Raw genomic sequence first — 27,192 nt, 5'->3', positions numbered from 1 at the left:
ACATATGTTCTCATAGATGTATGACTTAGTGCTGCCGATGAGTGAGGTGTAGGATGATGGAATGGCGTATAAAAAGGCAGAGAAAGAACGTAACTCGGCTCGGTACGCCTCTAACGCGATGCTTCGAGTTTCTATGGGTTCGTCATAAAAAGGTTGTTTCAGATCCATAACGATGTGAATAAAAGGAAAGAATGTCAGCACCTTGGGCCAAGATAAACTAATGAGAGTCATCGATGTTCGATGGCTTTCGACCTTTAAGTCATCAGAAAAGTCCGCTTGGACTTCTTCAATGCACCGTCCTTTTTCTTTTTTTTTTAAAAAACGTGTGTGAAACTTTTCATAGTGAGAAACTCTTCTTGTTTCTTCCCTATTGTTGCCGGGATACCAATGAATTAATTTTACGCATACAATGCGGCACGTCTCTCTACACCCATTTCTCGCCAAGTTAGCCTTTTTCGACTTTTCATTTGATGGCTGCCTTTCAACCGTCTATTGCATTGAACCAAAAAAAAAAAAAAAAAAAAAAACAAGGAGAAAAAGAGTGCTGCGGCAAAGAATTTTTTCCTCCTCTTCCCGTTTCCTTTTTCCCTTCTTCTCTTCCCAAAGGCACCTTTTGACCATCACTGCCGAACGACCCCCGATAGTACTTAACATTCTGTAGGGCAGTTGGAAGATACTAACATTTTGTAGGCTTCAACCCGCTCTGCTCTGTTCTGCTCTTTCGGTGACGACTTGGTGCCCGCTGATTGATGTTTCAGCAAGTTTTGGCTGTACTAACATTTTGTAGGGCAGTGGTACTGACATTTTATAGGCTTCCGACCAGACGAGCCGGCTCCCGAGCCCATGACTTAGCTATAAGTTGGACGGGGGGCGGGATAGGGGAACAAGTTACAACAACTTGGCGCGCCAAGTTGTTGGTTGGGGGTCACCCGTCATAACTCATAGCTGAATCATACAGTAACACTGTTTCTTTTTTCTTATAAAGACCAGATATCAAATAGATGAAGAAAAACAATGCTTTTCCGCTTTTATTTTTAGGCAGTAAACGTTGTCATCGTATGTGTTATAGCGTCATTTGTGATTTCGCATAGGAGGATTGCTTCCATACTCCCAGCGCAAAGTAGAGACCTGCAATAAAGATCGCTTTTGTGACTTCGTCAAAGTTTGTTTTGCCTTGAAGCATTCATTAAGAGCATCCAAATTCATCATACACGAAACAGCCACCGCTCGATTTAGATATGAAGCTTATCATACAGAATTCACTTTTTGAAACTCCCAATAATCAATTTTATACATTGTCTGCTAAGAAAAAAAAAATTCGACTCAAGAGGCATCACTTGTTATATATGGCTCTGTTAGTTTGTTACAGTAGATCAATCGATGATTATTCATTACTAGCAGGTCAAGGTATGTGACAATGTTGGATTCAAGTATGAAAGTTTATGTCGATGATTCAAATCATAAAGAAAAAAGGAGGTCTAGTTTTTTAGCCGCACGATGGACGGATAGTAATAATAATAAAGCAAAGAGTATACAGTATACGACGCACTGGGGATTCATTAAAGATGGTTCAAGTCCTCGAGGATTTTCTGTCCAACGTCCATACTTTTCAGCTTGGTGGCTCGTTTGATCAGTAATCGTTCGGTACGATATCGTTCGTAGTATCGTTCCACGGTTTCACTTTGCAGAATACGTCGATGGGTGCCGAGCAGCATATCTTTTAGACTGATGAAATGACTGTATTTGTCACTCAGACAGTCAATGGTCACCCATCCGTAATCCCGGCCAAGTGCTACACCCTCAATCTCAATCGGGCGGCCCGTCTCAGGTTCATCCTCATACGCAATTACCGAATAAGGAATCATACGTAAATAGTCAATAAATGCCTGTGTTTCCTCATCCTCCTCGTTGTAATCAAACTGCTGCAAAAATTCATCCAATGGCTGTCTTGATTTTTTCTTGCTCGTGGTCGTAGAATTGGCCGGCGTCGGTTCGGCTGCCACCGGGGCGGCATCGGCCTCGTCACGTTTCTCCTCAATGTTAGCGTTCTCATTCTCGTCTTCGTCTTCATCTTCGTCGTCCTCCTCATCGTCTTCGGGCATTCCATAGATAGGTATCTTGTGTACATTGTAGATGCTTTCCATAATGGCCGGTCGCAGACGACGACGTTGAGCGGCGGTTAACGTGTCTGCTTTGCCAACCACGGGAATCACATTGGCTCGTTGCGCTAATCGGTTAAGAATACGGATATCATATTCACCCAATGTACGTTTTGAAGGGTCCAAGAAGTACAGACAAGCATGGACCTGGGTATCAACGGCTTTTGGATTACGTTTCACTTTTGTTTCCTAGGGTCAATATCAAATTCCCATTCCAACCAGTGAGTCCAAAAAAAAGAAAAAGAAAAAAGAGAAGGAAAGGTGTCATGACTACAGTGCGCGTGTGATTGTGTGCAAGTAAAGAGAGACAGAGAATATTGCTATCGAAAGAGAAAAAATTACCTCGTTGAGGGCAAGATCAAACTGATGTTCCATGTAGCCTACAATATCTTGCAACTGTTTATCGACCATGTATTCGGTTTGGAATCCCGGTGTGTCAATAAGGGTCAGGGCCACCTTTTCCCCGTCCACCTCGATATTCATCGATATCGTGTAAGGTGATGCGGTCTTTTGTAAAGGTCCGTGGGCTTCACTAGGCAGTTCGGGCTGATGAAAGAACGAATTCCGTTTGTCATGTGGCATGCTCATCTTTAACGATTCCAACAGAGTGCGTATAAACGACGTTTTGCCAGCGCCCGAGAACCCGACCACCATGATATTGAAATGGCTCACGGCATTTTTCCTCGATCGAGGTGACATGGTGATGAAACAAAATAAAAATGAACAAGAAGAAGGAAAAAAGGCTAATAAAAAAGCCAATATAACATAGTCTTCTTCATGTCGCGTGCTCGTTTGTCTGATTTTCGGTTTGTGTCGCACATCATAATCACAATTCTAATCAACGCCGGCATGGTTCGATTCTACTCGATGGCTTGTCTTTTTTCTGCCGCACACAATGCCATGGCATGAACTACCTAAAAGGCCACGTTCATCTTTGTCTTTGACACTCCGTTACCCAATACACTAAAGTAGGTTACAGCCTACCATCATTGTCAATAATCCGGTTTTATCTACCACCACGCTTCAAGCTTATTTTCCAAAAAATTTAAAATTTGATCACACGGCTCCCGGTCGGGGTACGCTGTCTGTGCCACACTTGGTTCGGTGACACCAATATGCCAAAAACGGACAAAATGATGAGGTGTATTTCTGTGTAAACTTTGTGCGTATATATAAAAGGGATGCTTCGGTGGATAAGTTGGATGCGGGATATAAAATGTATACAACGGTGAAAATAAAATACTCCATACGCGATATATAAATGATAAGTAGGGAAAAAGAATAAGAGGGGAAGAAAAATAATAATAATAATAAGAGACGGCTATAGATACATGACCGGATACAGTTGATTGGGAGTGTAATGGGACGAAGGCATCGATGATTTCTGATCCACAGGAGAAGAAGATGATGGCGGAGTAGGGATGCCCAAAGGTGGATGGGGCGGAGGTGCTAAAGTAAAATGATTATAGACAAAAGGACCATGGAAATTGAGTGGGTCATCAATAGCGGCTGTTGCTGCTGCTGCTGTGGCTGTTGCACCGACGCCACCAGCGTGATGGGGTATAAAGGGCGGTGCCTGAATGGATGAAACCGATAATCGTCTTTCAGGGGGTGCACACCGCATGGAAGCGTGGGACAAAGATGGCGGGTGGCTCGTTGGTTTGGCCTTGTCACTCATCATCATATTCTGGCTTGGATGAATCGGTTTCCACATGGTAAATTGTTGGTGAAGATTGGCACTCGAACGTGATTGTCGAGGCGGACACGCATACGAGACGTTGGCGTGTCCGGGCGTCATGCCGCCCACACTGCCGTGGCGAGGCCGCGATGTTTGTTTCGAATCTTGAGGTCGAGGTGGCCCATCGTCTTGTCCATTGGAAGGGGCCCTTTTGTTACAGCCATCCTCTGCTACCAGCGCAACCGGACTGTGCCGCATTTCTTTAGGCGATGGGAACCGATGAGGCGAATATAACTGGTTAAGGTTACTGATACTGGACATCCTTCTCGTCTTTTTATCCGAACCATGTTGTGACAATGGGTGATAAGTCGAGGCTTGCTGACCATACGCTCCATGCGAATAAAATGGCATAGTACGACCCATGGCTCCTCCTCCCATAGAAGCGTCGTTCTCGTCCAGAGAAACTCGACCCATCATATCACTTAATCGATCCGCCGACTGATCTGAACTTCGTCGATGATGCTGACCCGTCAATGCGTCGGAACCACTACGTAGCACCACGTTGGATCCCAACGACGTCGATCGAGCATGTCGCAACGAGGTGGCATCGCATAATATATTTTTTCGCATTTCTTGTTCCATGAGTCCGATCTTGAGCAACTGATCGCCGTATCTCTGCAACTCGGCCACCGAAATCCATAGATTGAACCGGTTGAGCTTGAGGAATTCCAGTTCCAAAGCATTCAATTCTGTCACCAACAAACCGCCCACCTATAGAAAGAGAATAAGAGTTAAAAAAGGCTGAAAAAAATGAACCTGAAGAATAAGAACCAATGGGGGAGATGATATTAAAAACAAAAAGAGGCATTATGCAAGCGAAGAAAAAAGAAAGCAGTGAAGATCATTTTGGGGGTGGTGGGGACCGTGTGAGTGTTTGATTTTCCCGTACCTTGGCATAACGTGTGTTGGTGTAGAAAACATCGCTAAAGAATTTACTGGCGACCATGACCCCCGTAATAATCAGGCGATGAATATTGTACGAATCGATGGTAAATGGTTGGCCGGTGAGCGCCAGTGCATTTTTGGCCATCCGATCAAAATAGATCAGGAGACTCAAAAAACATTCGTTGGAGCAAGGACAATATTTCAGAATACGGGACAGATACGAAAGGATATCGATGGATGGAATAGAACGGGCGTGAAAACGGGTATACGAGCCCACACCAGGTGAACAGGACGAAGCCGATACGCCGCCGCTGCCACCACTGGAAGCCGGCAGCGACATGCAGCGAGTGGACCTAGCGGCTTTAGCCAATTGGTCATTTGCCGTCGTCATCCGGTCCAAAAGCGAAGACAAAAGTTGAATCGTCTCCATTGTGGGATGATTGGATAAATCAAACGTAGCTTGCAACATTTTTGTTTTCGCTTTTCTTTTTCTTCCTCCCTTGACCGTTCAATCAGGGAACGTAAGCAAGTAATGAAGGCTAGGAACAGCGCTGTTCAAGTGTACGTATTCGTTGAGACGACAAGAACTGTAAAAAGAATGAGCCTTTTTTTTTTAACACAAGTAAGAAGAAAACGAGAAGAAAAAAAAACAAGAAACGATTCACGAAGAGAAAAAGCACCAGAGGAAAAGAGAAAAAAAGAATATATGAAGAAAGAAGAAAGAAATAGCAGAATACAGGACGGCATCAGATGAGGGTTCAACCAGCCAAACCATGCTTCACTGAACCACGTGACCTGCTCATCATGTGATACATATGGGATACATGCAACACAGGCTTTTCCGGCTTGCTTTTATTTTCTTCTTGGATAGTTTTGCAGTTAGAAAAGCATGTCCAATATAATGTTGTTTTCCACTCAAGCGGATTGCAAATAATTGGTCGCGTTGATGCGAAACAGATACGACACTGCAGCCGACATGCAAAAAAAGACAGCCAGTTGGAATGCGGGCACAGATAAAGTTTTGTGTTATGCAGCCACTGCCGAAACCTCCTCCGTATTGACAGTGATGTTATCGGGCCATCCCGCATACGCATACACATAATTATTATCCGCTCTACTCTAGAAAGAAGCCCCAAATGTGTCCATGCTGGAAGCTAGGGAACAGAGGTATTCAACCATCCTCGTTGCCTTTTTTTTCTTTTTTACCGTACATGAACACCGCCAGTTTGTAGCAAAAAAGTCAATAAAGTGCAATAGATCCTGCGTTAAACTGTACTGTGCAGTAAACAAACTTCATCGAGAATAGAATGTTTCAAATCATGATGATTTATTTATTGAAACTTCTTGCATATTCTATCAGAGAACGAGTGGGTCGACCTGCATGAAAAAAAAGGTAAGTAAAAGATGCTAGCCGCGCCACCGACTCGCTTATTCCGAAAACTTACCACTCATTCCCTTGATGTGATAGCCGTGGGTGCTTTGGCTGTCCATGACACCGGCGATATCGATGTGTGCCCAAGCAATTTCACCATTCTTGTCGTTCGTCTCTTTTGGTTCCTCACCCTCGGCGGGGGAATCGAGTCCTGCTACGAATTCCTTCAAGAAAGCCGCAGCCGAACACGCGCCACCCGAACGACCTTTACCCAGATTGTTCAAATCCGCCACAAGCGACTCCTTCATCTCCTTCAAGTAACCATCGTCAAGAGGCATGCGCCAGAAAGGATCCGATGTCATTTCACCCGCTCGCTCAAGTCGTTTCCACAAATCGTCCGAATTCGTAAACACACCGGCAAACACATTGCCAAGGGCCACATCCATTGCGCCCGTCAGTGTTGCCAAATCGATCACACTCTTGGGTCCAAACTTGGAGCTAAGATAATAAAGAGCGTCGGCCTACAAAAGTCAATTCGGCGATCAGCACTTTTTTCTCTTCTCCCATTCCATCCACACGTCAAAAAAAAATATCTACCAAAATCAAACGACCCTCCGCATCGGTATCGATGACTTCAATGGATTTGCCGTTCATGGCCTTGATCACATCGCCTGGCTTGGTGGCCTTACCGGAAGGCATATTTTCGCAAAGAGGAGTGACGGCTACCACGTTAACGGGAAGCTTCATTTTCGAGATACCGTACAAAGCGCCGGCGACGGTGGCAGCTCCGCCCATATCACCCTTCATCAAGGCCATGTTGTTGGAAGGTTTCAAGGAAATGCCACCTGAATCGAAGGTCACGCCCTTGCCAACAAGACCAAAAGGCGCTTCGTTTTCTTTGCCTCCCTTGTAGTGAATTTCAAGGAATCGGAGCGGTTCCTGGCTGCCTTTGGCCACCGACAATAGCGCGTTCATGTTATTGCGTCTGGCCCATTCCTCGTCATGCACCGTTACTTCCACATTCTCCAATCCGGCCAATAGGTACGCAACCTCTTCTGTGAATAACTTGGGAGTCATCAAGTTGGCCGGCGAAGTCATCAGCATACGTGCCAAGTTTTGCGAAGTACCGTAGACTTGGCCAGATTCCCATGTCAAGCCAGATTGCGTTTTGGCGGGGGTCGAAAAGGGACCGACAAACAGTTCCTTGCGTTGCGACTTGGGATTCTTGAGTTTATCAAAGGAGAATTGAGCCAACACCGCGCCTTCTGCCGCACCATGCGCATCCACCGATACATCCACACCGACTCGCTCCACCGCCTCACGATGCAATGCTTGAATACCAAGAGCGGCCTGTCAATTATAGAAACAAAAAAGGAAAAAAAAAGACGGCCATTAGCCTCCGTGCAACAAATAAGAGAGAACAAGCAACCGACATCAACTGTACAAAAAAAAGGTCATGCCCATGACCTTGGCAGCCCTTTCTTGTTGTTTGTGGTTGCGTTCCACTGCGGGTTGCAAAAGCATGATACTTACGGCGGTGCGTGCGCTTTCCATGGCTTTGGCTTCTTGGTCGGCAGGTAGAGATTTGCCCAAAGAGACAACGGCGACTTGTTTGACGCCGCCAACATTGTACAAGACACGAACGTCACCGGCCTTTTTAAAATTGGCTACGGCCAACTGGTCAAGAATGGTCTGACGCGTGGCGGATGTGATGCCTTCGGATGCGGCCAATGCCACTTTAGGACCGTCGGTGTAGGCGCCCAACACGATAGCGTCATACTGCTGAGTGTTTGTAAATAAGCGAGTCTGGAAAGAGGTGGCTCGCAAAGGTCGGACGGCACGGAAGCTTGTTCCTTTCAACAAGCGTGCAGCAAGCAAACGAGTCATGTCGATTCTCGAGGAAAGAAAAAGAGAAAAAAAAAAAAGAGAAAAGCGTACGGGTTATTTTTTGTCCAGGGGACCCTTTTGGGTTGGTGGTGGGGGCCCGATGTGACAGCCAGAAAAATTTCGGCCATTCGCCCCCACCATTCACGGTTTTGCAAGCATGATGCGCCTGTCCCCGCCTTTCCGGTCTCCCATAGAAAACTAGTAATATATATCGGTGATACAATGCATGCTGCTGTATAAAGGAAGAATGAGATTATTGGGGAGGGAAAAAAAAGAGGCATACATTGGCATTATTGGCGTTGAATCAAGGGGACGAAAGGTTGTCGGCTGTCGGAGAATGACGGACGGTGGAGCGGCGGCGAATCATTGTCATCTCGGTCGAGGGATAATACGACGTTGCACCAGCGCGGCGTCTGTGACTTTTTAGGCCTTCCCTTTCATCTTTTTCGTATTTGCTCAGTAGGCAGCAATTTTCTGTTTGAACATCATGGAAGACCAAGTGCCAGAAGTTCCGCTTGCATTCATTTCCAATGCTTACCTCGAGAAGAAGATAGCTCAGCACCGACAAAAGTCCATTCTCTGGGAGGTGAGTGTGGGAGAGGGGCCGTGGGGGGCCGTGGTATTCACCTGGCAACCGAAACGCAAGACTGACCAACCTGTCGTTTCATCTTGGTTATGAACTTGGAATAACAGGGTTATGAACGGGCCAACGTCATTAACCACAGCCAAGTCGAGCTTATCAAAGCACTCGATAAGAAACCAGCCGACCAAGTCCAATCCACAGTTCAACAAAACGGCGAACAGTGTGCTTTACTCATTCTGCATTTGCTGCAAAACATTTCTCGTCCCGATACTGTACAATACGTTTGCATCCTGGCCGACGATATCCTCTCTGGTAAGCACTACGAATGCCCCTCCCCCAAAGTGTCTCTACCTCTGCGCATTGCTGAACAATACCAAAACGCATACACCAAACAGGCCATGAAGACAATGCACGCTACTTTCACGCGACAGCTGCTCAAAACTCGGATTATCCTTTCAAGCCATTTTTCAGGTAACCGAATCACTCAGCTTTTGTGGTCGCAAACACACAAGATTGAATGATTTTTTTTTATTGTCTGTAGAGCGATGCATATGGACGATGAAGTCACTTCTCTCGAAGCTAGCAAAGTATTGACCATTTTATCCTGGTATGGTTGCTCGGAGACAAGAGCCTCGACACAGATGGCATGGTGATTTTGACGCCCGTTTTTTATAGCTCGGCCCCTATACCATCCTCTTTAGATCTTTCGGACTTGTACAAATGGATCACATTGCAACTGGCAAGTGAACGTATGGATATAGTCGATATTGCCGTCCAGGAAGTCGCTTCGTTGCTGCGTGTACGACAATTTAGACTTCCATTCTGGAAGACCCACGGGGCTATCAAAGAGTACACTGTCTTCTTTTTGCTTATCTGTAGATGTGTATAATAATGATTTTGGACCATCTGTAGGCTCGTTCGTCGATTGGAAAAATCCGCTTCCCCTCAGATGCAATACCAAGTCATTTTCTGTCTGTGGTTACTCACATTTGAACCCGAAATTGCATCGAAATTGAACGAGTAAGTTTCTGTGGATATCTTTATCCATACTTTATACTTTTTTAAACATGTTTTAACGCTGTTGGGACTGTAGACAATATGACGTAGTTCCCTTGTTGATCGATATCGCCAAGGCCGCCGTCAAAGAAAAAGTCATTCGCGTGGCAATCGCTACACTCAAGGTAAATATATAAAAAAATAGTGGCATGATGAAGTAGTGATTGATGTTGAGGGTTTTTTATTTGCTCAGAATTTGGTTGAACTGGCTCCTGCCGAGAACCTGGCGGCGATGCTTGTGGCCAAATTACTTCCATTCACCGAGAATCTGGCGGCGCGTAAATGGTCGGATGCCGACATCGTGGAAGATGTGGAATACGTCAAGGAACGACTGCAAGAAAGTTTCCAAAGCCTGACCACCTTTGAACAATACGCTTCCGAAGTGGAAACAGGCAAACTCGAATGGTCCCCTCCTCACAAATCAGAAGCGTTCTGGAAAGAAAACAGCAGCCGACTCGACGAAAACAACTACAGTTTACTCAGGTACTTTTTTGTACCCAACAAGTGGTTCATGGCGACTAGTCAAAACTAATCAAATCATCAAAATTAGAGCGCTTGCTCGTATCTTGAGTACATCCACCAATCCTACGGTGCTTGCTATCGCTTGTAACGATATTGGACAATATACCAAATACTCGTCGAAAGTTGGCAAAAGGTACGGGAATACTTACCAACGGCTGCCTTGGCTCTTTTTTTCTGTTTATTGATTTTCTTTTTTTCTTTTTTCTCTTTCAGAGTCTTGCAAGATATCGGTGCAAAGCAACGCGTTATGGAGCTCATGACACATGAAGATCAAGATGTCCGATACCAAGCTCTGTCGGCAGTGCAAAAATACATGCATCAAGCATGGTAAGAATCTCGTTTGATTCTATATAACCATGCCTCACTGAACTAACGTAAACCGTGTTGAATGGATCTTAGGGAATTCTAAAGTAACGACGAGTTGAATAAAAATCACGAAAACATTTTACCATAAGCAGTTTTTCTGCTTCGTATCCATTCTTTTTGTTTGCAATTTCGATGAAATGGCCTTCATGTTCGGTTCTTCAGATGACTCCTGATGATGACATGAGCTTTTCGGTCACAGACGACTTGGCTCCTTCCCCACTCCGTCCCGCCTACCTTGAGCCCGGCATTCACATACTGTATTCCTTGTTCATAATCGCCCGTTTGTAAGCATGCTTCTGCAATACGATAATATGCTTTCACATTGCTTGAATCGATGGAAAGAGCCTATCATTTGGAAACTTGGGTCACTGCGTTGCACCGTATGGATTCATCACTTTCTACCTACATTTTTGCACGCATCAATGGCGCGTCCCCATTCTCCCTTCTTGAGATGGCAGGCGCCCATATTCGTCAGCACAGTCACACATATATCATTGCATGCTTGTTGCTCTTCCAATGATTGTGTTGGACAATCCTTGTGAGCATAGTACGCCTGTATGATCCTTTTGCTAAATATCTTGTCTGCGGAATGGAGGATAGAGAGACAGATGACTTAACTTTTTCATATTCTGTCACTGCTTGTTCAAAAGATTCAGTCTTGTACAGTGTATTGCCTTGCTCTTTATGTTCGCGAGCCAGGTTGATTGGGAACCAAGTCGACAAATTCGACTTGGATAAGCTCAAAAATGAATACTAAAATATTATAATCGTCATGCTGTAGACTTACCGGCCAAGTATCTAGCAACTCAATCACGCAGCGCAGAGATGTATTCGAAGGTATCATGATGGACGATAGGCCATGCTTACCAAAAGCTTTCAAGAAAGTAAAAGAAAAGGAACTCTTTGTAAGCTATATGTGCAATAAAAATTGGTTTTCAGCAAGCCACTGCTTACCATAATCCTTGCTACATCGCCATTCGCTCACTTCACCCAACTGCATTGTGTGCAAAAGCTGTTCCCAAACTGCAATGCACTGTCCTGTGAAATCAAACTGTCTATGAAGCTAGAATTTCAGGGACTCTATTTTTATTTGTTTTAGTGAGAGGCGCATTTCTCTTTAGAAATCTTCATTGCATTGGTCGTTCTCATCAAGGTACACACGATAGTGGACTAATGGCTTTCAGGTTGAGCTTCACCAAAGAACTAGGGCTCTTGCTGAGCTACTTACTGCTCACGACACTTCCATGTCCCAGTACCGTGCCTTCTCCTTTTTTAAGTACATACTTCTCCACCTGACAATTGTCAATCAGTGGAATAGATTCGGTCTTGTGCCATGCCAACAAGAAACAAGCGGAGAAAGATACGTGCTATTTATGCGCAGTAACTGACAATTCCGCTTTTGCGTGATCCGCCTTATATCCTCTGGAATACGTTCTTTTTACATTTGATATGTTTATTATTTATTCTGTATGACTAAAAGAACGCGTTTCACGTATAGAGAGGGGTGTGGAATATTTCGTAGATGTGGAAAAAGGGGATTTTTGGTTTTCGGAGGCTGGAGAAAAAATTGGAAGCCAATGGATGTCGGGTTATCAGTTCACGGGAGTCACGCATGTGAACGAGACGAGGCAGAGGCTGTGGCATGCAGAGATGGGTGGTTATCCAATTTTTGACAGCTAACGTAGTAGACGTTCATCCAACTTTTGAATTCTCGGCACTCTTGTGCTGCGGTTTGGACAATTTTATCATATTTGTGAGGATTCATGGACCAGTCTTCACACAATCGAGGTTTCATGGAATCAAACAATCGCTGGACCGATTCCAGGGCAACATCCCCGAGTTTACCTAACCAACCTATGGGTGCCGATCGATGCGAAGCTTCCAATACACGCACAAGTCCCGTCTCCATCAATGCCGTCTCCAGCTGAGTCGCCAACTTGAAGTGAATATCTCGTGTTTGCATCGAAACTGTCACTATTCATAACTCCATATCAAAATCTCTCTTTCCATTAATCTCTTCCCACAGTAATCCATTCTTCGCACAGCTCAACAGAGAAACAAAACGCTTACGTCGCATTAACCATACTGAAAAATTGGGCCCGAGATCTTGCAATGTGTCACTGGTTTCCACTGAAAGGTAATTGAGTACTCACAGTTATCGTAATCTTTTTTTTTCTTTATCCAGACGTACTGTAATCGAGGAAACCGCCAGGTTTAGTCACTCGAATCATTTCCTGAATGACTTTGTCCCACTCGGCTCTTGTATAGTGGTAAATAGCATCATGTTGAACCACATAGTCAAAACTGTTGTCCGCAAAAGGAAGTTCAATCGTCGGATCAGCAATACGGAAATGGCAATTGCTGCGAGAATTGCTGTGCAAAAAAAAAAAAAAAAAAAAAAAAAAAAAAAAAAAAAAGGAAAAGAGTTTATATGTGACATAGACAATCTTTGATAGCCCATGTTTTTCCCACCTCACTGGGTATATCACGGTATCGGTGCCTGTAAAATGGGAATTCGGATACAACTCTGCCATGTCCTGCATTCCTTGATAAGCCAATTTATCGGGAAAGTCTCGCCGTCACCACTTACTCTAAGCCAGAATCCCGGCCCGGCACTGTATCCATCATGTCAAATCAAACGTCTTCCTCATCAATGCTTCGGCACTTACCATACGCTTAAAACGCGAATGCCCCTTTTGAGATCTTCTTCTACCGGGGCAAATATGCGTCTTTTTGAAATCGATTGTGTTGATCAGTATCGATGAATCGTAGCAGAAAATTTGATTTGCATATTTTACTTTGGGAAAAGTAACCTGTGTCAGCATAAACATGTATATGAGAAGGAGGTATCTCGCTTGATTCAATCAAAGGTGATCTACCGAAAAAGAAGCGTATTGACTTCCAGTCGTTCAAGTTCCTCATCGTCACAGGGTAAAAAGTGCTTCTTCTTGTTATTCGAATGATGATAGTTGCGTCCATCTACATAATCAAAACGTCGAATGGGAAATTTCGGTTCTTCGTAACCTTCTTCGTACCTTTTTATTTTTATTTTTGTCACGATCGTTGAACCATGGTTAAACAAGTGTGAGGTGACAAGAGCCCTTTTTAAAATGATGAAGAATGACGGGCAAGTTTCGCGACGTACCGTTTCACTCGACTGGTAGCACTGCGACCGGTCATGCTTCCTTTACTCAGGACAGAGAAAGGCATTCCCACACTCGGTGCTAATATCACTTTGTATTTCCAAAACCTGTATTCGGGTTAGAGAAAGAACTTGCAGACGAACCGTCGCAGCCTGCCTCTCGCCAACGTTACACACACTTGACCAAATTCAAAACGCTGACCCACCCACTCTATGCGGCCGTAGTAAACAATCCTTTATAAGCAAATGAATTCCAATATAGATATATAAGATATACTATATGACGATCATCCATACGGCATTCTTTCGTCTATTAAACTCGACTTCTTATTTTTTTGGGGTATTTCTCCAATAGGAAAAGGCAATTTCAACCACATTCACGGTGGGAGAAACGGGCATTGAAATAATTATGTTCCGTCAAAGACAGACTGCTTTACCTTTTCTACAAGCCACAATCTCAAAAAAATGTCTTGCTATCTCGGTCATGCCTGCGAGCTGAGCTCTTCATTTTGTCACTCACCTTATGAAATCCTCATTCAAGGTAACCCAAGATCCGATCCGTGATAATCAAATGTAATTGCTGATCTTGCTTGTCTAGTTTTCCAATCTCTGTGGCACCGTCTACACTGCGGGAAACCTCGTTTTTACCCCTGATGGCAACTCCATCCTTAGTCCAGTCGGGAATCGGGTGTCCGTCTTTGACCTTGTCAAGTAAAACGTCTTTCCATTGCGATCCATGCTAGCGTCATTGTACGATACTAATTATTACTCTTGTAGCAATAAATCGTATACACTTCCCGTGGAAATGCGCAAAAATATCCGTTGCATGGCATTATCTCCCAAAGCCACTCTTTTGATCACCGTCGACGAAGGTGGGTGACGCTCAATGCTCCTTTCTGATTGCTCAATACTCTAGAAACTAACTCTTTCTTATTTGTGTTCTTTCTTTTCTTTTTTTTCGGGTTATTTGCGATCTGTAGACGGCCGAGCATTGTTGATCAATTTTCCTCGACGAGTAATTCTTCACCATTTCAACTTCAAGGCGGAAGTGCGAGCGATTCAGTTCAGTCCGGACGGTCGATATATTGCAGTGACTCACGGCAAGCAAGTTCAAGTTTGGAAATCGCCCGGCTTCACTCGTGAATACGCTCCTTTCCTTCTTCATAACACTTACAATGGTCATTACGACGATGTATTGAGCATTCAGTGGAGTTCCGATTCCAAGTGAGTCCGCATTTTATCTCATCGGTATATGCACAACGAACACGATCATTTACGAATGGATTAGATATTTTGTCACGGCGTCCAAGGATTTGACGGCACGCATCTTTTCATTGCATCCTGTCGAAGGATTTATTCCTCCCACATTATCAGGCCATCGCGATACAGTACTGGGAGCTTGGTTCTCGGATGATATGCAAAGTGTAAGTAGTTTTTTTTTCTTATCTACTGGGATTTTGGATCGGGTCCGGTGTGATGAGGCAAATCCATACTCACACAGCGTGATGATGACAGATTTACACGGTGAGCAAAGACAGTGCTGTTTACTTGTGGAAATATGGTACTTTGGCGGAGCTTCGCGGCAAAGAGTCCGAGGATGAAATGGACGTCGATGAGGAAACTCCTGTGCGAGTGGATAAGGCGCGCTGGCGTGTTCGTGCAAAGCACCCCTTCAAACAAAACTACGCCAAAGTTAAATCGTGCGAATACTTTTCAAAGGGCAATTTACTTGTCATCGGTTTCTCCAACGGTCTCTTTGGTCTGTACGAAACGCCCTCGTTTAACAATATTCACACTTTAAGGTAAATCCAAAAGATGGATATAGGCGCACTGTTCCGCCCCACTCAATCCATTTTTTTTCTCTCTGTCAGTATCTCACAAATGTCGATCAACACTGTCGCGATCAACCGAACAGGCGAATGGCTTGCCTTTGGTTCCAGCAAACTGGGCCAATTGCTTGTTTGGGAATGGCAGTCAGAGACATACGTACTCAAGCAGCAGGGCCATTACTACGATATGAACACATTATCCTATTCGGCGGATGGTCAGACGTTGGCTACGGGAGGTGACGATGGCAAAGTGAAAGTGTGGAATACCACGTCTGGATTCTGTTTTGTCACTTTCAACGAACACAAGAGTGGTGTGAGCGCGGTCGAATTCGCAAAACAGGGCCAAGTGCTGTTTTCCGCCAGTTTGGATGGCACCGTACGCGCGTTTGATCTGGTCCGTTACCGTAATTTCCGAACATTCACCAGTCCTAACCCTGTCCAATTTACGTCGTTGGCCGTCGACCCCAGTGGTGAAATTGTATGTGCTGGCACAATGGATACGTTTGAAATTTTTGTGTGGAGTGTACAGACGGGGAAATTGCTGGATATCTTGGCCGGTCACGAAGGCCCGATTAGTTCACTGTCGTTTTCACCAACGGGCATGATGCTGGCCAGTGGCAGTTGGGATCAAACGGCACGAACATGGGACGTCTTTGGACGAAGCAAACATATTGAAGCGTTGCAACATCAAACAGAAGTGCTGGCCGTCGCGTATCGACCGGACGGTAAACAAGTAGCGACGGCGACGTTGGACGGTATGATTTCTTTCTGGGATGTGGAACTGGGCAAGCAGACGGCCGTCATTGAAGGACGAAAAGACATCATGGGTGGACGCAAACTGAACGATCGCACATCGGCCGAGAATGCCGCATCTGGCAAATGTTTCAACTCGCTATGCTACACCGCGGACGGTTCGAGCATCATTGGCGGTGGAAGCTCCAAATACATTTGCATCTACGACATCGAAACGAGCGTGTTGGTCAAAAAGTTCCAGATCTCTGAAAACCTGTCGTTGGACGGTACGCAGGAAATGCTGAATTCCAAAAAAATGACTGAATTTGGCAGTCTCGAGGAAATGGAAGCCGACGAGGCGTCCGACATTGAAGATCGATTAGATAACAGTTTACCGGGAACACAAAAGGGCGACTTATCAGCAAGGCGCACTCGACCTGAAGCGCGATCAAAATGTGTACGATTTTCACCGACGGGTCGCGCGTGGGCGGCGGCTACGACCGACGGTTTACTGATGTATTCGTTGGACGACGCGATTTTGTTCGATCCATTTGATCTTGAAATCGACATTACCCCTGAAACGGTGATGGAGACATTAGAGGAAGGAGAGTATCTCAAGGCGCTGTGCATGGCCTTCCGGCTGAATGAAAAGCCAGTGTTGCACACGGTGTTTGAACGTATTCCTCCCGCGTCGGTGGATTTGGTAGCGCGTGGGATGCCCGAGAAATACTTGGAAAAATTACTGCACTTTTTGGGTGTTCACATGGAAACAAGTCCGCACGTTGAGTTTCACATGATGTGGGTCATTAGTGTCATGACAGCCCACGGACGGTACTTGAAAGACCATCGCGGCGAATTTCAAACCGTTTTCCGATCGTTACGCAAAGGCGTCCTCCGTGTTCGAGATGATATCGCCAACTTGTAAGTACCACTTGGTCCCTATTTTTTTTGTGAGCAAATGCTGACCTCTCTACTTTTCTTAGATGCGATGCCAATACCTATACATTAAAGTACCTCTTAAGCCAACAGTCCTTGGCTTCCAACAACAATAGAGACATTGAAGCTTAAATAAATCATTTGCATGCATTCATTTTTTATAGAAAAACAAAAAAAAAGAAGGTTCATCTCATTTGCACGAACAACCCCAATATCACCGAGGTTGAAAAAATAGATTGCTGTTAAATATCAATGTTATGAAAATCCATCATACGTCTCTTGCAAGCACGCTTGATTTTCACTCTTAGTCATCTTAATTACCAAAGATTGGAGTGTTAAACAACCGAATGTTTACTGTACAAATGGACATTTTGTGGGGTAATGGTTTAAATCATTTGCTTCAGGCAAGTATCATTATATTTTAAAAATATTGCCCGTCAACAGACATGGTATTTTTGTAAAATGCTTTCTTTTTGTTTGCAGCAGTGGAAGTTCAGATATACCATGCATATTATTATTGTGTGCAAAAGCATGGCTGGTACATTTGTCAGTGATACTGTAATGCAAAAAGGATGATTCCAATTATTATTTCGTCAAATACTGCATAACGCATAACGGTATATGGCTCTACTTTAAAGTACCGTAATTCTATGATACAATAACAAAGTAGCTCCCATCAGGACGTGATGTCATTTAGCCAATTTGTGGTCAAGTTGCCGGATTCATTCTTTTCTCTGCCATTTCTTTTTCCGCCCGGAAAAAAGATCGATCAACAAAGAAACTCAAAAAAAAAAGTTAGGGAGCACCAGTGTATTATCTTACTATCGGAACTAAATGTGATGCTATCACGGATGTACCGGAAAAAGTAGTCATAACTACGGGAGCATTGTTAAAACGAGTATCAAATAAATCGTGGTTTGAGATTTCTATTTTATATGGACAAATACCTGGTTGCAAATCATGCAATGGAAGCGTTGGCGTCTTCATTGGTCACCGAGGAAGAACTTGGTCCTTGGTTCAAGCGCACATACGTTTCCCTTGGATCCTGTTGATTAAAAAAATCTATTTATTAAATCCCGGATGATGATTGAGGATGAGCGATCAAATCCCACCCCCTTCAATTCTACAAAAAAGGGAACAAAGATCGGTTAGTGATTGATTGTATTTAACTTTTCCAATCCTAGAAATCAATCAATTCGATCGCTCACTTTTTTGTTTATAAGCGTATGAATATTATTCATCCACTTGTACGGCTCTTTGATCAACCCAGTATTTTTTCCCTTGCCCATTATCAATATATATTTACCCAACCTATTGGTCTTTGCATTTCCTTGTTCGCCAAAGAATGAATGTTTCTATAGCCAACGCTATTGTGTTACTCACATGTGTTGTGGCCACCGTAAGTCACTGTGATACATGATATCAATTGTCTATGGGTCTAAAGGATTGTTTAAATTGGTGTGACAGATTGGATGGCTACTTTCATTTGCCGGTTTATGCGCGTCCAGTGCGTGGGTAAATCCGGCATCCTGGTGGATCATCATTTACCAGTTAGCTATCCTATTGCTCGTGTGCTGCGTATTATGGATCAATTCCGTCGAATCATACCATGGCCTGGTAAAACAACTCCCACGCATTTTGCACTCCTCTATACTAAACTACGCTGCCGTCAGATTTTGGCCCTTATTGCTATTAATGTCCCGTATGCGACTGGTGAAGTGACCTCGTACCTGTATTTTGGCCGAACTTCCTTGACAATCACCGCCGTCGGTCAGATCATGACAATTATTGCTCAGGTAAAAAAAAAAAAAAAAAAAAAAAAAAAAATATCGACCCGTCAGCCATACTGACTTGCGTGAATACCCAGTTCTTTTGGCTCTTCTTTTTTGGGGTCACTTACGATGCGGCTTTCTTTCCCTCGATGAAAGATCTGTACCGGCATTACAACAGCACTTACCCACAGACGACGACCCATCCTCCTCTTGGAAATCACACGGGTACCGGCAACAATGCCTTGAATCTTTACAAAGAATACGACTACGGATCCTCTATCAGACCCGTTTCGCCTCGTCAGGAACACAATAGTCCTCCTATGTTTGTTTCCAACCCTCCGGTTTTCAACCTTCACGACAGCCCGATGGAAAGAATAGCAAGCAACAATAACAATATTACCAACACAGTGATTGTTTCGCCGCATGCAGAATATAATATTCCAGTGGTGGCAATACATCCATGTAAGTGTTATTCTCAATCGATAGAATAGGTGCAAAAATAATGAACCATGGTATAGATGAAGCGAACCCGGAAGATCCGAACGAATTATCATTTAGCCGAGGCGAGACGCTGCACGTTCACAAAAAAGAAGGAAGCTGGTGGCAAGCACGAAAAGCCGACGGCACCGTCGGCATGATTCCAAGCAATTATGTGAGCTGAAAACCTCATCGTGATCCCCCTGTAGCCGCATTTATTGTTTTCCTTTCCACCATCCATTCATTGACAAAGTATCTTTTCATATCATTGATTTTTTTTTCAAGAATAATAATAACTCTTTCATCATCAGCTCATCAATTTTATGAAATTGATCAAACAATAACGTACAGATTATTTCATATGTCGCGTTGCATGACAAGTTGGCACGAACTTTGGGACGCGTGCGTGGCAGCAAGACATGGACGGACGAACTTCACAAAATTATTAATCGATGAGCTTCAAAATATCCTTTCATCGTCCGTGCAGAGCTTGTTTCCGGTCAGTCTTGCACAGCAAGAATATATGAATTCTTTTTATTTCTGTATTGCTTTTTGGATTTTCTTTCGAACAAAGCATTAATAGTTTCCTGATTTATTCAAGGCCAGGAAAATATACCGTCATTTTGTTACTCCGGTAGGTATCTGTGGGCAATGATTGGGTGAGATGGGTTTCATTTTTTTACAATTTGCTGTTTACGGAAGCCTTGATCAAACGGTCGCGAGCAATACGCATCATGTCGACCATGCCCGTCTTCATCTCCTGCTCAGGGTTGTTGGCAGCAATACGTTCCTCAATAAGAGGAATGATGGCAGCGCGGGGACGACCAGCAACAAACACGACGAATTTATGGCCATATTTATCCTCGTATTGCTGAAAAAAAGGAAAGAACAAAAGATCATCCACGTTAAATGATGTCCATTATCCAGAGATGCTATGGTGGTGTTTTACCTTGTTCACTTGAGCGAGCTTTTCGTTGATGGCTTCGTCTTCCTTGGAAAGAGCACCTTGGCGGGTGTTGTAGCCCTGTTCCTTGAGGGAAGCGGCGGACAAGTTGGCTTTACCGGCACCAATACGGGGATGGGCGTTAATGATGTCGAGTTTATCATTGTAGCTAAGTTCGTTGCTGAGACAGATCTTTTGAGCGTAATCGATGAGTTGGAAGTACGATTGGAAAGGACGAGCGGCCAAGAGACGATCGGCCAAGGGAGGAGCGGTCTCGAATAAAGTGTTGACGACTTCGATAAAGTTTTCCGACGTTTCGTGGTTCAGTTGCTGGATCGACGGAAGTGTGGCCATGGTTGTGAATGATTCTGTTTCCTAAATGAAAGAAAAGGAAGAAGAAGAAGAAGAAAAGGGGATCCCCCACAATAACGATCCGAAATCATTAAATATCGAAAACCATTGACAGTCAGCATTTTTTTAGGCAGTGGATGGACGAGTGAGACGGTGCGTTTTCAATCCCCGACAATCGCGTTCTCAAAAAAAACAACCACAGCAATGAAGCTCCAAAAATATGGTGGGGGGGACGAGTGGGGGAAGAGCCAGTTATTATGAAACATGGAATTTCATAATGGGGTTATTCGATGCATTCCGTCAAATCTGTTTTAATTCGCCTGTTGGTTTTTTGGGAGTCCACCCTTTTTGTTTGCTCATCATGGGGACACACTGCCTAACCCTAATAGATGAACAATGGGATCATTCTCTATTTACGTTACCTGGGAATCCTGGAATCACCTGAAACCAAGGCAATCATTCTACTCCGCTTCTTCCCAACAGAAAGTTTTTTTTTTTTCTTTTCCCTTGTGGCACTGTTGGTGGAAATCGAACTTTGGGCGGCAAACCTGTGACGATACTTGATTATCCAAGAAAAGAAAGTAAGCATTATTCTTCGGTATGATGTAGTGGTGGGACTTCACTCACGTAATAAATTTTTTTTCAAAAGGAACCAAAACCATTTTTTACTGCCGACGATTACCCTTCTTCCTTTCTACATTATCTAACAATCAACATTGTCAAATGATATTGACGATGAATGTGTCATTTTGTTGCATGGTTTTATATACTATTATGAAACCTGGGAATTGAAATGAAGTAATTCACGACAAGTTGTCATTGATTGTTTGTCAAGAACTCTTTGTCCTATTTTGCTGACCAAGAACCAAATGGGATTATCGACGGTGATCGGATCACCAAAAAAAATGCCTGGAAAATGGTGGATATGGGAAGCTTAATTTGGGAAGAAGCAGGTCCATTTGATAAGACTAACCTCAGTTTGGACTGGATAGAATGTGTCAGGTTCTTATCGGGCAAACATTTAGGCTTGTCTAATCATCAAGCTGGGATTTTGCGAGTGGTTTTCCGCCATCGATTTTTTTTTTTCGCGTGACAGCACTTTCTTGTTTAGGCATCTTTCCGTGGCTTGTGACCACCCACGCACCCCACCCTTGCAACCCCTTGTATTATCCATCAATCATCATCATTTGAAAGACAGAAATCTTTTAAGCGGTAAGCTAATTGTGTTTTTTTTCTTATATAAGCTCTGTTTCCCGTTTTTCTGCGGATTTTTTCTCTTCTTTATTCGTTGTTGTTTCATCTCACAATCCCTCTTTCGATGTCTGCTCTTCGCACCTTCACTTCCGCCACCAAGGTATGTAGACACTTCCTTTACTTATTGTCCCGTCATAACAATAGAAGAAAAAAAAATATATGGTCACCCCATTACGACGCGTTTATCTTTGAAGCTCAATATTCCCAAATGGGGTTGGATTAGGCTGTCCGTCACACCGCTTTCCGCTTTGCTCCCGCCACCGCCGTTGGGGCTAGCCGCGCTTATTCTTCCAAGACCCAGGTAACGTAAAAGAAACAGCAAACCATCTTGCTTCTCTTTTTTTCTTTGCGTTTATCCCAACCGATGAAAACTTACCAAACGATGTTTACGTTGGACTTTTTTCTTTGTAGACCTTGAAGGAACGTCTTGCCGAACTTATTCCCCAAAAGAAGGAAGAGGTCAAGGCTTTCAAGGCGGAATACGGTAGCAAGGTCCTCGGTGAGGTCACTGTTGATCAGGCCTATGGTGGTATGCGTGGTATCAAGGGTCTCATCTGGGAAGGTTCCGTCTTGGACGCTGAGGAAGGTATCCGTTTCCGTGGTTTGACCATCCCCGATTGCCAAAAGGTGTTGCCTGCTGCTGAAGGTGGCCAGGAACCTCTTCCCGAATCTTTGTTCTGGTTGTTGGTCACTGGTGAAGTGCCTACCCAAGAACAGGTCAAGTCCCTTTCTGCTGAATGGGCTGCTCGTTCTGACATTCCTGAATTCGTTGAGGAAATCATCGATCGTTGCCCCAAGACTCTTCACCCCATGTCTCAATTCTCTCTCGCTGTCAATGCGCTTCAACACGAATCCTTGTTTGCCAAGGAATACGCCAAGGGTTTGAACAAGGCCAACTACTGGGACCCCACCTTTGAGGATACCATGGACTTGATTGCCAAGCTCCCCAAGGTCGCTGCCCGCATCTACCGCAATGTTTACAAGGATGGCAAGCTTCCTGAGATTGAATCTGATAAGGATTATTCGTACAACTTCTCTAAACTTTTGGGTTATGAATCCAACTCCGACTTTGTTGAGTTGATGCGTCTCTACCTCACCATTCACTCGGACCACGAAGGTGGCAACGTCTCTGCTCATACGTAAGTGTTTCTCAACTTTCTTGGCGTGTTGCCTTCATGATGGGCTACGATATTTTGGTGTCATGATGGGATGGGACAACGCAACAGGAGGAGAGGTACACGAGAAAGCAAAAAGAGGGAAAACATAAAAAAAAATTGAGGGCATGACAGCAAAATCATCGGGGCCAATGAAGACGCGATGCGGGTTGGGGAGATTGGGGTAAAAATGGGACAATAAGACTGATCAATACCTTATTTATATGATAGTACTCACTTGGTCGGTTCTGCCCTTTCTGATCCTTATCTTTCGTTCGCTGCTGGTTTGAACGGTTTGGCCGGTCCTCTTCACGGTCTTGCTAACCAGGAAGTGTTGCGTTGGACCTTGAAGTTGAAGGACAACATTGGTGTTGATGCTTCCGAAGAAGAAATCAAGAAGTACTTGTGGGATACTTTGAACGGTGGTCAAGTGGTGCCTGGTTACGGCCACGCTGTGCTTCGCAAGACCGATCCTCGCTACACTGCTCAGCGTGAATTTGCTCTCAAGCACTTGCCCGATGACCCCTTGTTCGGTTTGGTTTCCAAGTTGTACCACATCATCCCCGGTGTGCTTACTGAACACGGCAAGACCAAGAACCCCTGGCCCAACGTGGATGCCCACTCTGGTGTCCTTCTCCAATACTACGGTTTCACCGAACAAGACTACTACACTGTCCTCTTTGGTGTCTCCCGTGCCCTCGGTGTCACTTCTCAGTTGATCTGGGATCGTGCCCTTGGCATGCCCTTGGAACGCCCCAAGTCCTACAGCACCGCCCATCTCAAGAAGATGTTCGCCAAGAACTAAAAAGCGCCCTTCTCTCAAACAACTACACACATATATCAACCTCAAACATCCTTTGAACGTTGATTGCATGCATTAAACAATGCGAAAAAAAAGAAAAGAACCAAAACCGAAAAAAAGTAGATTATTGTATCCTCCTTCGCTTTATCCCTATCTCTTGTATATTGTTTTTTTTTTGGTGTCGCATGGCCCAAAAAGAAAAAGGAAACCTATCTGCATTTCCCTCTTTTTCACGTTAGATTCACAGATACGTTTTTTTTTCCTTTTCTTTTTCATGTTGACATTCCCCCTCATTTTGTGAAATATAGTCTATCTTTTCAAAGACGATGCTGTGTGTTATATTATATTGTGCTTCATTTGAATTTTTTTGTTTGGGTGCATGGGATGTTGCTGTGTTTGTATTTTTATTTTTTTTCAGTGGGCTCCCGAACGGGAAAGGCAATTCAAGCGCGGGTGCCACCTAACTCAAAAATGTGACAGGCAATATTTTGGGGTGGTGCATGAGTCGTGCCAAACCCAACAAAGTCCGCCCACCCCCTGAGTAGCGCAGCACTTGATATTACTCCAACTCACTCCAAATGGGTTTAGAGAAAGACACACTTCATGTCGTTATACGCTTACCATTCAAACGTCCAGCTGGATTTGTAGAACCACCTCCCGTAAGTTCCGAGGTATCTTGTGGCCAAACTTTGATGTTGGACTGACCAACGGGGACGCCGATTTTAGATTGTCTGGACAGACGATATGGAACACCGCTTGTGGCGGTACATGAGTCAGAAACAAACCGACTGTAAGTCAAAACTAGTTTGCATAATTCCTCCCCGTATCCTCGCCGGATGCTGTTGTTTTGACTTTCTTGTTTTTGTTCGTAGGGAATGCTATTGCCGAGCAATTGGGCATGCCGACGTCGTATGTTGTTCGTCATGCCGCTTTTATTCACGAGACTCAGCTACGTGGGCTTCACCAACAGTTGCGACTCAGTGAGGTAGGCAAAGCAACTTATACACCTCCGCCAAGTCATCGAAGCACTCAAAGCCGACCCTCCAGTACAAATACATGGCAAGGTAAAAATAAGCAGGCAGGGTTGTCCTGAGGGGAGAAGAAAAACCGAATCCATTAGATGGTATTGATAAGAACTGGTGACAGGCACGCCACCTTCTCGTGCGACCTTACAAACGTCGTCCATTTGGAAAGAACCCGGCGAAGGTGTTTCTATGACTGCAACCGAAAGTGACGGCCAGGAACGATCGAGTCAACTCACACCTACCCAAAGTATGCCTACCCGTCATGATCTGGGATCATCCACACCCACCTCGCTGCAGCCACTGAACAGTAAGCAAAAAAAAAAATCGGGGCTACCAGGATTTTGAATGATTTCTTACTAAGAAAAAAAAATTGACTGGCTGGGGTGTAGTTCGGGATGATTCCATGATGTTGTCAACCATTTCCAGTATTACACCGCGTCAACCTTCAAGTGGGAAACCTACCTCATCGAGAACTATCACTGGCAATGACCAATCGCAATTATCGAGCAGCGATTCGGCCAGTGTGGGCGAATCCATCTACAAAAGCTTTGCTAGTTCCCATCACAGTCGAGCGTTTCAATCATCCGAAACACCTGGTGCCCTCTCACGGTCCTCCATCCATTCCGTATCCTTGGGCCGCAGCACTAGCACAGCACCAAAATCAGATCATGATCGACGAACCGATCGGCGGACCGATCGACGGAATATACCGTATGACGAAGAAGAAAATCAGGGCGATAGCGATGACGACGAGGACGACGATGATGATGATGATGAGGAAGATGGTGATAACGAAGAAGATGATGAAGATGACGAGCAGCGTGAAAATGAAGATTTTAGCAGCCATTTTGAAAAGATGCGACTTCAATTGGAAGAGCCGGCGTTTTTGCCAGCACGTAAAACATCGTATTCGATGCAAAATCTGATTCGATCTCGCAATGACATTTCTGCAAGTTCGGTTTCAGGGTCGGCTCGGCCCTCGACGACGATGCGTGGGTCTCATGATTTGCGGCAAGAGAGAGCGCTGGAAGAGGAGCCTAGGGAGGATAGTTTAGGCATGCAAGCTGGGGGGTCAAGGGCGGGTCCTCCGCGTCAAAAATCGAAACAAACCACCGATAAAGTATTTGGTCCCAGCATGACTCGTACCTCTACTGCTTCTACTCCACCGTTCATGGGTCAAACGCCTCCGACCGGCACTATTTCTGACGATTCCGGCAAGGAAAATACAAGCGCCCTGAATTCAGTAGGGTCCTCATTTAGCGATCTGTCTGGTGAGAAGAGGACACAATTTTTTCTCACTTGTCACATCGGCTTATCCTTTTTTTTTACTTTTTCGCTTCCATATGCCAGATACTTCTATTACTCAATCTGCGCTGGAGGATGCGTACATGTCTAAATTCAACAATGGATCCAAAATGTAAGTAGTTCAGAGACATAATCGATAGATGAGGCGTCATAGTTGTTTTCTTTTTTGATTTTGTGCCACCATGAGATTTTTCTAACTGTTCTGTATTTAGGTCCATGTTGGCCTTTTCTCGTAAATATTCCTAGATTCATTTTTCTCCTTATTCGACAAATCAATCAGATAATCTCATCACACACGCAACATCATCCTACCCCACTCTTTCCAAACCCACCCATCTCTGTATACTCCGCTCATTTTCCTTACAATAAAACAGAGCATGCTGTCACAATGGCACCGTGCCATGACTGAATCCATTGTTGCACAAAAAAATACTTGCAAATGTTCGATGTGCCATATAGTAGGCAAATAATTTTATGCTTTCCTTTTTTGACACACTGGCTTCCAGTAACCAGAGCAACAGTAATAATAATCCGCAAGCTGAACTTGGATGTCAACCGTTTCCATGATGAACGAGAGCGAACTTGTATGATCAAAAGAAGGTTCTGAAAAGTGCAGTGGAACATTATAAGTATAGTCGCGGAAAGTGCAAACGATACTCAAGGTGCATCAATGTATTTAATATACATACGGTATGCATCATTCGCCTTTCCGGGCTACCGATTCTGGAAATCAAACATGGTCCACAGCCAAGATGATTCTCTAAATAGAGATCGACAGCTATGGTTTAATGAAAATCAAGTCCAAACATGCTTGTCATCTGAATATGATATCCCAAAGAATCGGCAAAAATAACATGTCGAAGGCCATCTGCGAGCGCATAGGCCCACACTTGGGGTTCCAA

The 27,192-nt window shown here is 44.4% G+C and overlaps 11 protein-coding genes across 11 annotated transcripts; 5 read left to right on the top strand and 6 right to left on the bottom strand.

The window, feature by feature from the left end:
• Positions 1–1,559: 1,559 nt before the first annotated feature.
• Positions 1,560–2,858, bottom strand: BYT42DRAFT_488971 (Septin-domain-containing protein; the record flags this gene model as incomplete). The annotated part of the gene is made up of 3 exons (XM_051563905.1): positions 1,560–1,943; positions 2,004–2,348; positions 2,502–2,858. 3 exons carry the CDS (start codon positions 2,856–2,858, stop codon positions 1,560–1,562), a joined length of 1,086 nt encoding a protein of 361 aa, XP_051426829.1.
• Positions 2,859–3,221: 363 nt separating this feature from the next.
• BYT42DRAFT_173414 (cyclin-domain-containing protein) lies at positions 3,222–5,395 on the bottom strand. Its single transcript, XM_051562376.1, has 2 exons — positions 4,787–5,395; positions 3,222–4,608 (listed from the first exon to the last, which is right to left on the bottom strand). The coding sequence occupies exons 1-2, from the start codon at positions 5,249–5,251 to the stop codon at positions 3,481–3,483; spliced, it is 1,593 nt and encodes a 530-aa protein (XP_051426828.1). The 5' UTR covers positions 5,252–5,395; the 3' UTR covers positions 3,222–3,480.
• Positions 5,396–6,062: 667 nt separating this feature from the next.
• On the bottom strand, positions 6,063–8,075 carry BYT42DRAFT_554679 (cytosol aminopeptidase family, catalytic domain-containing protein). Its single transcript, XM_051566609.1, has 4 exons — positions 7,688–8,075; positions 6,752–7,504; positions 6,228–6,675; positions 6,063–6,159 (listed from the first exon to the last, which is right to left on the bottom strand). Exons 1-4 carry the CDS (start codon positions 8,039–8,041, stop codon positions 6,110–6,112), a joined length of 1,605 nt encoding a protein of 534 aa, XP_051426827.1. The 5' UTR covers positions 8,042–8,075; the 3' UTR covers positions 6,063–6,109.
• Positions 8,076–8,432: 357 nt separating this feature from the next.
• On the top strand, positions 8,433–10,681 carry BYT42DRAFT_554678 (ATPase V1 complex subunit H). Its single transcript, XM_051566608.1, has 10 exons — positions 8,433–8,627; positions 8,735–8,936; positions 9,020–9,095; positions 9,166–9,231; positions 9,300–9,473; positions 9,537–9,644; positions 9,718–9,805; positions 9,874–10,163; positions 10,231–10,335; positions 10,416–10,681. The coding sequence occupies exons 1-10, from the start codon at positions 8,529–8,531 to the stop codon at positions 10,531–10,533; spliced, it is 1,326 nt and encodes a 441-aa protein (XP_051426826.1). The 5' UTR covers positions 8,433–8,528; the 3' UTR covers positions 10,534–10,681.
• BYT42DRAFT_610154 (uncharacterized protein) lies at positions 10,648–11,568 on the bottom strand (the record flags this gene model as incomplete). Its single annotated transcript, XM_051571371.1, has 6 exons — positions 10,648–10,737; positions 10,803–10,913; positions 10,975–11,121; positions 11,187–11,297; positions 11,356–11,441; positions 11,523–11,568. The coding sequence occupies 6 exons, from the start codon at positions 11,566–11,568 to the stop codon at positions 10,648–10,650; spliced, it is 591 nt and encodes a 196-aa protein (XP_051426825.1).
• A 451-nt stretch (positions 11,569–12,019) lies between these two features.
• On the bottom strand, positions 12,020–13,848 carry BYT42DRAFT_554671 (S-adenosyl-L-methionine-dependent methyltransferase). Its single transcript, XM_051566607.1, has 9 exons — positions 13,714–13,848; positions 13,448–13,603; positions 13,367–13,381; positions 13,238–13,297; positions 13,159–13,183; positions 13,041–13,105; positions 12,760–12,941; positions 12,639–12,698; positions 12,020–12,542 (listed from the first exon to the last, which is right to left on the bottom strand). Exons 1-9 carry the CDS (start codon positions 13,776–13,778, stop codon positions 12,175–12,177), a joined length of 996 nt encoding a protein of 331 aa, XP_051426824.1. The 5' UTR covers positions 13,779–13,848; the 3' UTR covers positions 12,020–12,174.
• Positions 13,833–17,447, top strand: BYT42DRAFT_508535 (WD40 repeat-like protein). Its single transcript, XM_051565121.1, has 8 exons — positions 13,833–14,251; positions 14,309–14,421; positions 14,488–14,582; positions 14,691–14,934; positions 14,999–15,134; positions 15,226–15,512; positions 15,582–17,192; positions 17,255–17,447. The coding sequence occupies exons 1-8, from the start codon at positions 14,234–14,236 to the stop codon at positions 17,337–17,339; spliced, it is 2,589 nt and encodes an 862-aa protein (XP_051426823.1). The 5' UTR covers positions 13,833–14,233; the 3' UTR covers positions 17,340–17,447.
• Positions 17,448–18,552: 1,105 nt separating this feature from the next.
• BYT42DRAFT_610151 (uncharacterized protein) lies at positions 18,553–19,640 on the top strand (the record flags this gene model as incomplete). Its single annotated transcript, XM_051571370.1, has 5 exons — positions 18,553–18,606; positions 18,675–18,824; positions 18,881–19,003; positions 19,075–19,441; positions 19,498–19,640. 5 exons carry the CDS (start codon positions 18,553–18,555, stop codon positions 19,638–19,640), a joined length of 837 nt encoding a protein of 278 aa, XP_051426822.1.
• A 495-nt stretch (positions 19,641–20,135) lies between these two features.
• On the bottom strand, positions 20,136–20,753 carry BYT42DRAFT_542528 (Oxo-4-hydroxy-4-carboxy-5-ureidoimidazoline decarboxylase; the record flags this gene model as incomplete). Its single annotated transcript, XM_051565621.1, has 2 exons — positions 20,136–20,327; positions 20,406–20,753. 2 exons carry the CDS (start codon positions 20,751–20,753, stop codon positions 20,136–20,138), a joined length of 540 nt encoding a protein of 179 aa, XP_051426821.1.
• A 1,264-nt stretch (positions 20,754–22,017) lies between these two features.
• BYT42DRAFT_554661 (citrate synthase) lies at positions 22,018–24,334 on the top strand. Its single transcript, XM_051566606.1, has 4 exons — positions 22,018–22,104; positions 22,228–22,305; positions 22,416–23,143; positions 23,390–24,334. The coding sequence occupies exons 1-4, from the start codon at positions 22,069–22,071 to the stop codon at positions 23,961–23,963; spliced, it is 1,416 nt and encodes a 471-aa protein (XP_051426820.1). The 5' UTR covers positions 22,018–22,068; the 3' UTR covers positions 23,964–24,334.
• Positions 24,335–24,458: 124 nt separating this feature from the next.
• Positions 24,459–26,710, top strand: BYT42DRAFT_554658 (uncharacterized protein). Its single transcript, XM_051566605.1, has 7 exons — positions 24,459–24,619; positions 24,687–24,750; positions 24,833–25,024; positions 25,107–25,292; positions 25,375–26,256; positions 26,336–26,402; positions 26,503–26,710. Exons 1-7 carry the CDS (start codon positions 24,539–24,541, stop codon positions 26,534–26,536), a joined length of 1,506 nt encoding a protein of 501 aa, XP_051426819.1. The 5' UTR covers positions 24,459–24,538; the 3' UTR covers positions 26,537–26,710.
• The last annotated feature ends 482 nt before the right edge of the window (positions 26,711–27,192 follow it).

The sequence above is a fragment of the Radiomyces spectabilis genome (assembly GCF_025331425.1).
Source record: "Radiomyces spectabilis strain NRRL 2753 chromosome Unknown BYT42scaffold_2, whole genome shotgun sequence".
Classification (NCBI taxonomy): domain Eukaryota; kingdom Fungi; phylum Mucoromycota; class Mucoromycetes; order Mucorales; family Radiomycetaceae; genus Radiomyces; species Radiomyces spectabilis.
The sequence above is the reverse complement of the archived record's forward strand: the minus strand, read 5'-3'. Positions and strand labels throughout refer to the sequence as shown.

Bases quoted from the DNA above. Each gene is read 5' to 3' on its own strand.
- BYT42DRAFT_173414 (XM_051562376.1), bottom strand. From the start codon at position 5,251: ATGTTGCAAGCTACGTTTGATTTATCCAATCATCCCACAATGGAGACG. The intron at 4,609-4,786 runs GTACGGGAAAAT...CTCTTTCTATAG, and splicing joins CCAACACACGTTATGCCAAG to GTGGGCGGTTTGTTGGTGAC.
- BYT42DRAFT_554679 (XM_051566609.1), bottom strand. From the start codon at position 8,041: ATGACTCGTTTGCTTGCTGCACGCTTGTTGAAAGGAACAAGCTTCCGT. The intron at 6,676-6,751 runs GTAGATATTTTT...TGACTTTTGTAG, and splicing joins CGGAGGGTCGTTTGATTTTG to GCCGACGCTCTTTATTATCT. The intron at 6,160-6,227 runs GTAAGTTTTCGG...TTTTTCATGCAG, and splicing joins TCACATCAAGGGAATGAGTG to GTCGACCCACTCGTTCTCTG.
- BYT42DRAFT_554678 (XM_051566608.1), top strand. From the start codon at position 8,529: ATGGAAGACCAAGTGCCAGAAGTTCCGCTTGCATTCATTTCCAATGCT. The intron at 8,628-8,734 runs GTGAGTGTGGGA...TTGGAATAACAG, and splicing joins AAAAGTCCATTCTCTGGGAG to GGTTATGAACGGGCCAACGT. The intron at 9,474-9,536 runs GTACACTGTCTT...GACCATCTGTAG, and splicing joins ACCCACGGGGCTATCAAAGA to GCTCGTTCGTCGATTGGAAA.
- BYT42DRAFT_554671 (XM_051566607.1), bottom strand. From the start codon at position 13,778: ATGCCTTTCTCTGTCCTGAGTAAAGGAAGCATGACCGGTCGCAGTGCT. The intron at 13,106-13,158 runs GTAAGTGGTGAC...CAAGGAATGCAG, and splicing joins GGCCGGGATTCTGGCTTAGA to GACATGGCAGAGTTGTATCC. The intron at 12,699-12,759 runs GTACGTCTGGAT...ATTACCTTTCAG, and splicing joins TGGCGGTTTCCTCGATTACA to TGGAAACCAGTGACACATTG.
- BYT42DRAFT_508535 (XM_051565121.1), top strand. The intron at 14,422-14,487 runs GTAAAACGTCTT...TTACTCTTGTAG, and splicing joins TCCGTCTTTGACCTTGTCAA to CAATAAATCGTATACACTTC. The intron at 15,135-15,225 runs GTAAGTAGTTTT...TGATGATGACAG, and splicing joins TCTCGGATGATATGCAAAGT to ATTTACACGGTGAGCAAAGA.
- BYT42DRAFT_554661 (XM_051566606.1), top strand. From the start codon at position 22,069: ATGTCTGCTCTTCGCACCTTCACTTCCGCCACCAAG. The intron at 22,105-22,227 runs GTATGTAGACAC...GGGTTGGATTAG, and splicing joins CCTTCACTTCCGCCACCAAG to GCTGTCCGTCACACCGCTTT. The intron at 23,144-23,389 runs GTAAGTGTTTCT...TTTATATGATAG, and splicing joins GGCAACGTCTCTGCTCATAC to TACTCACTTGGTCGGTTCTG.
- BYT42DRAFT_554658 (XM_051566605.1), top strand. From the start codon at position 24,539: ATGGGTTTAGAGAAAGACACACTTCATGTCGTTATACGCTTACCATTC. The intron at 24,620-24,686 runs GTAAGTTCCGAG...CGCCGATTTTAG, and splicing joins GATTTGTAGAACCACCTCCC to ATTGTCTGGACAGACGATAT. The intron at 26,403-26,502 runs GTAAGTAGTTCA...TTCTGTATTTAG, and splicing joins TTCAACAATGGATCCAAAAT to GTCCATGTTGGCCTTTTCTC.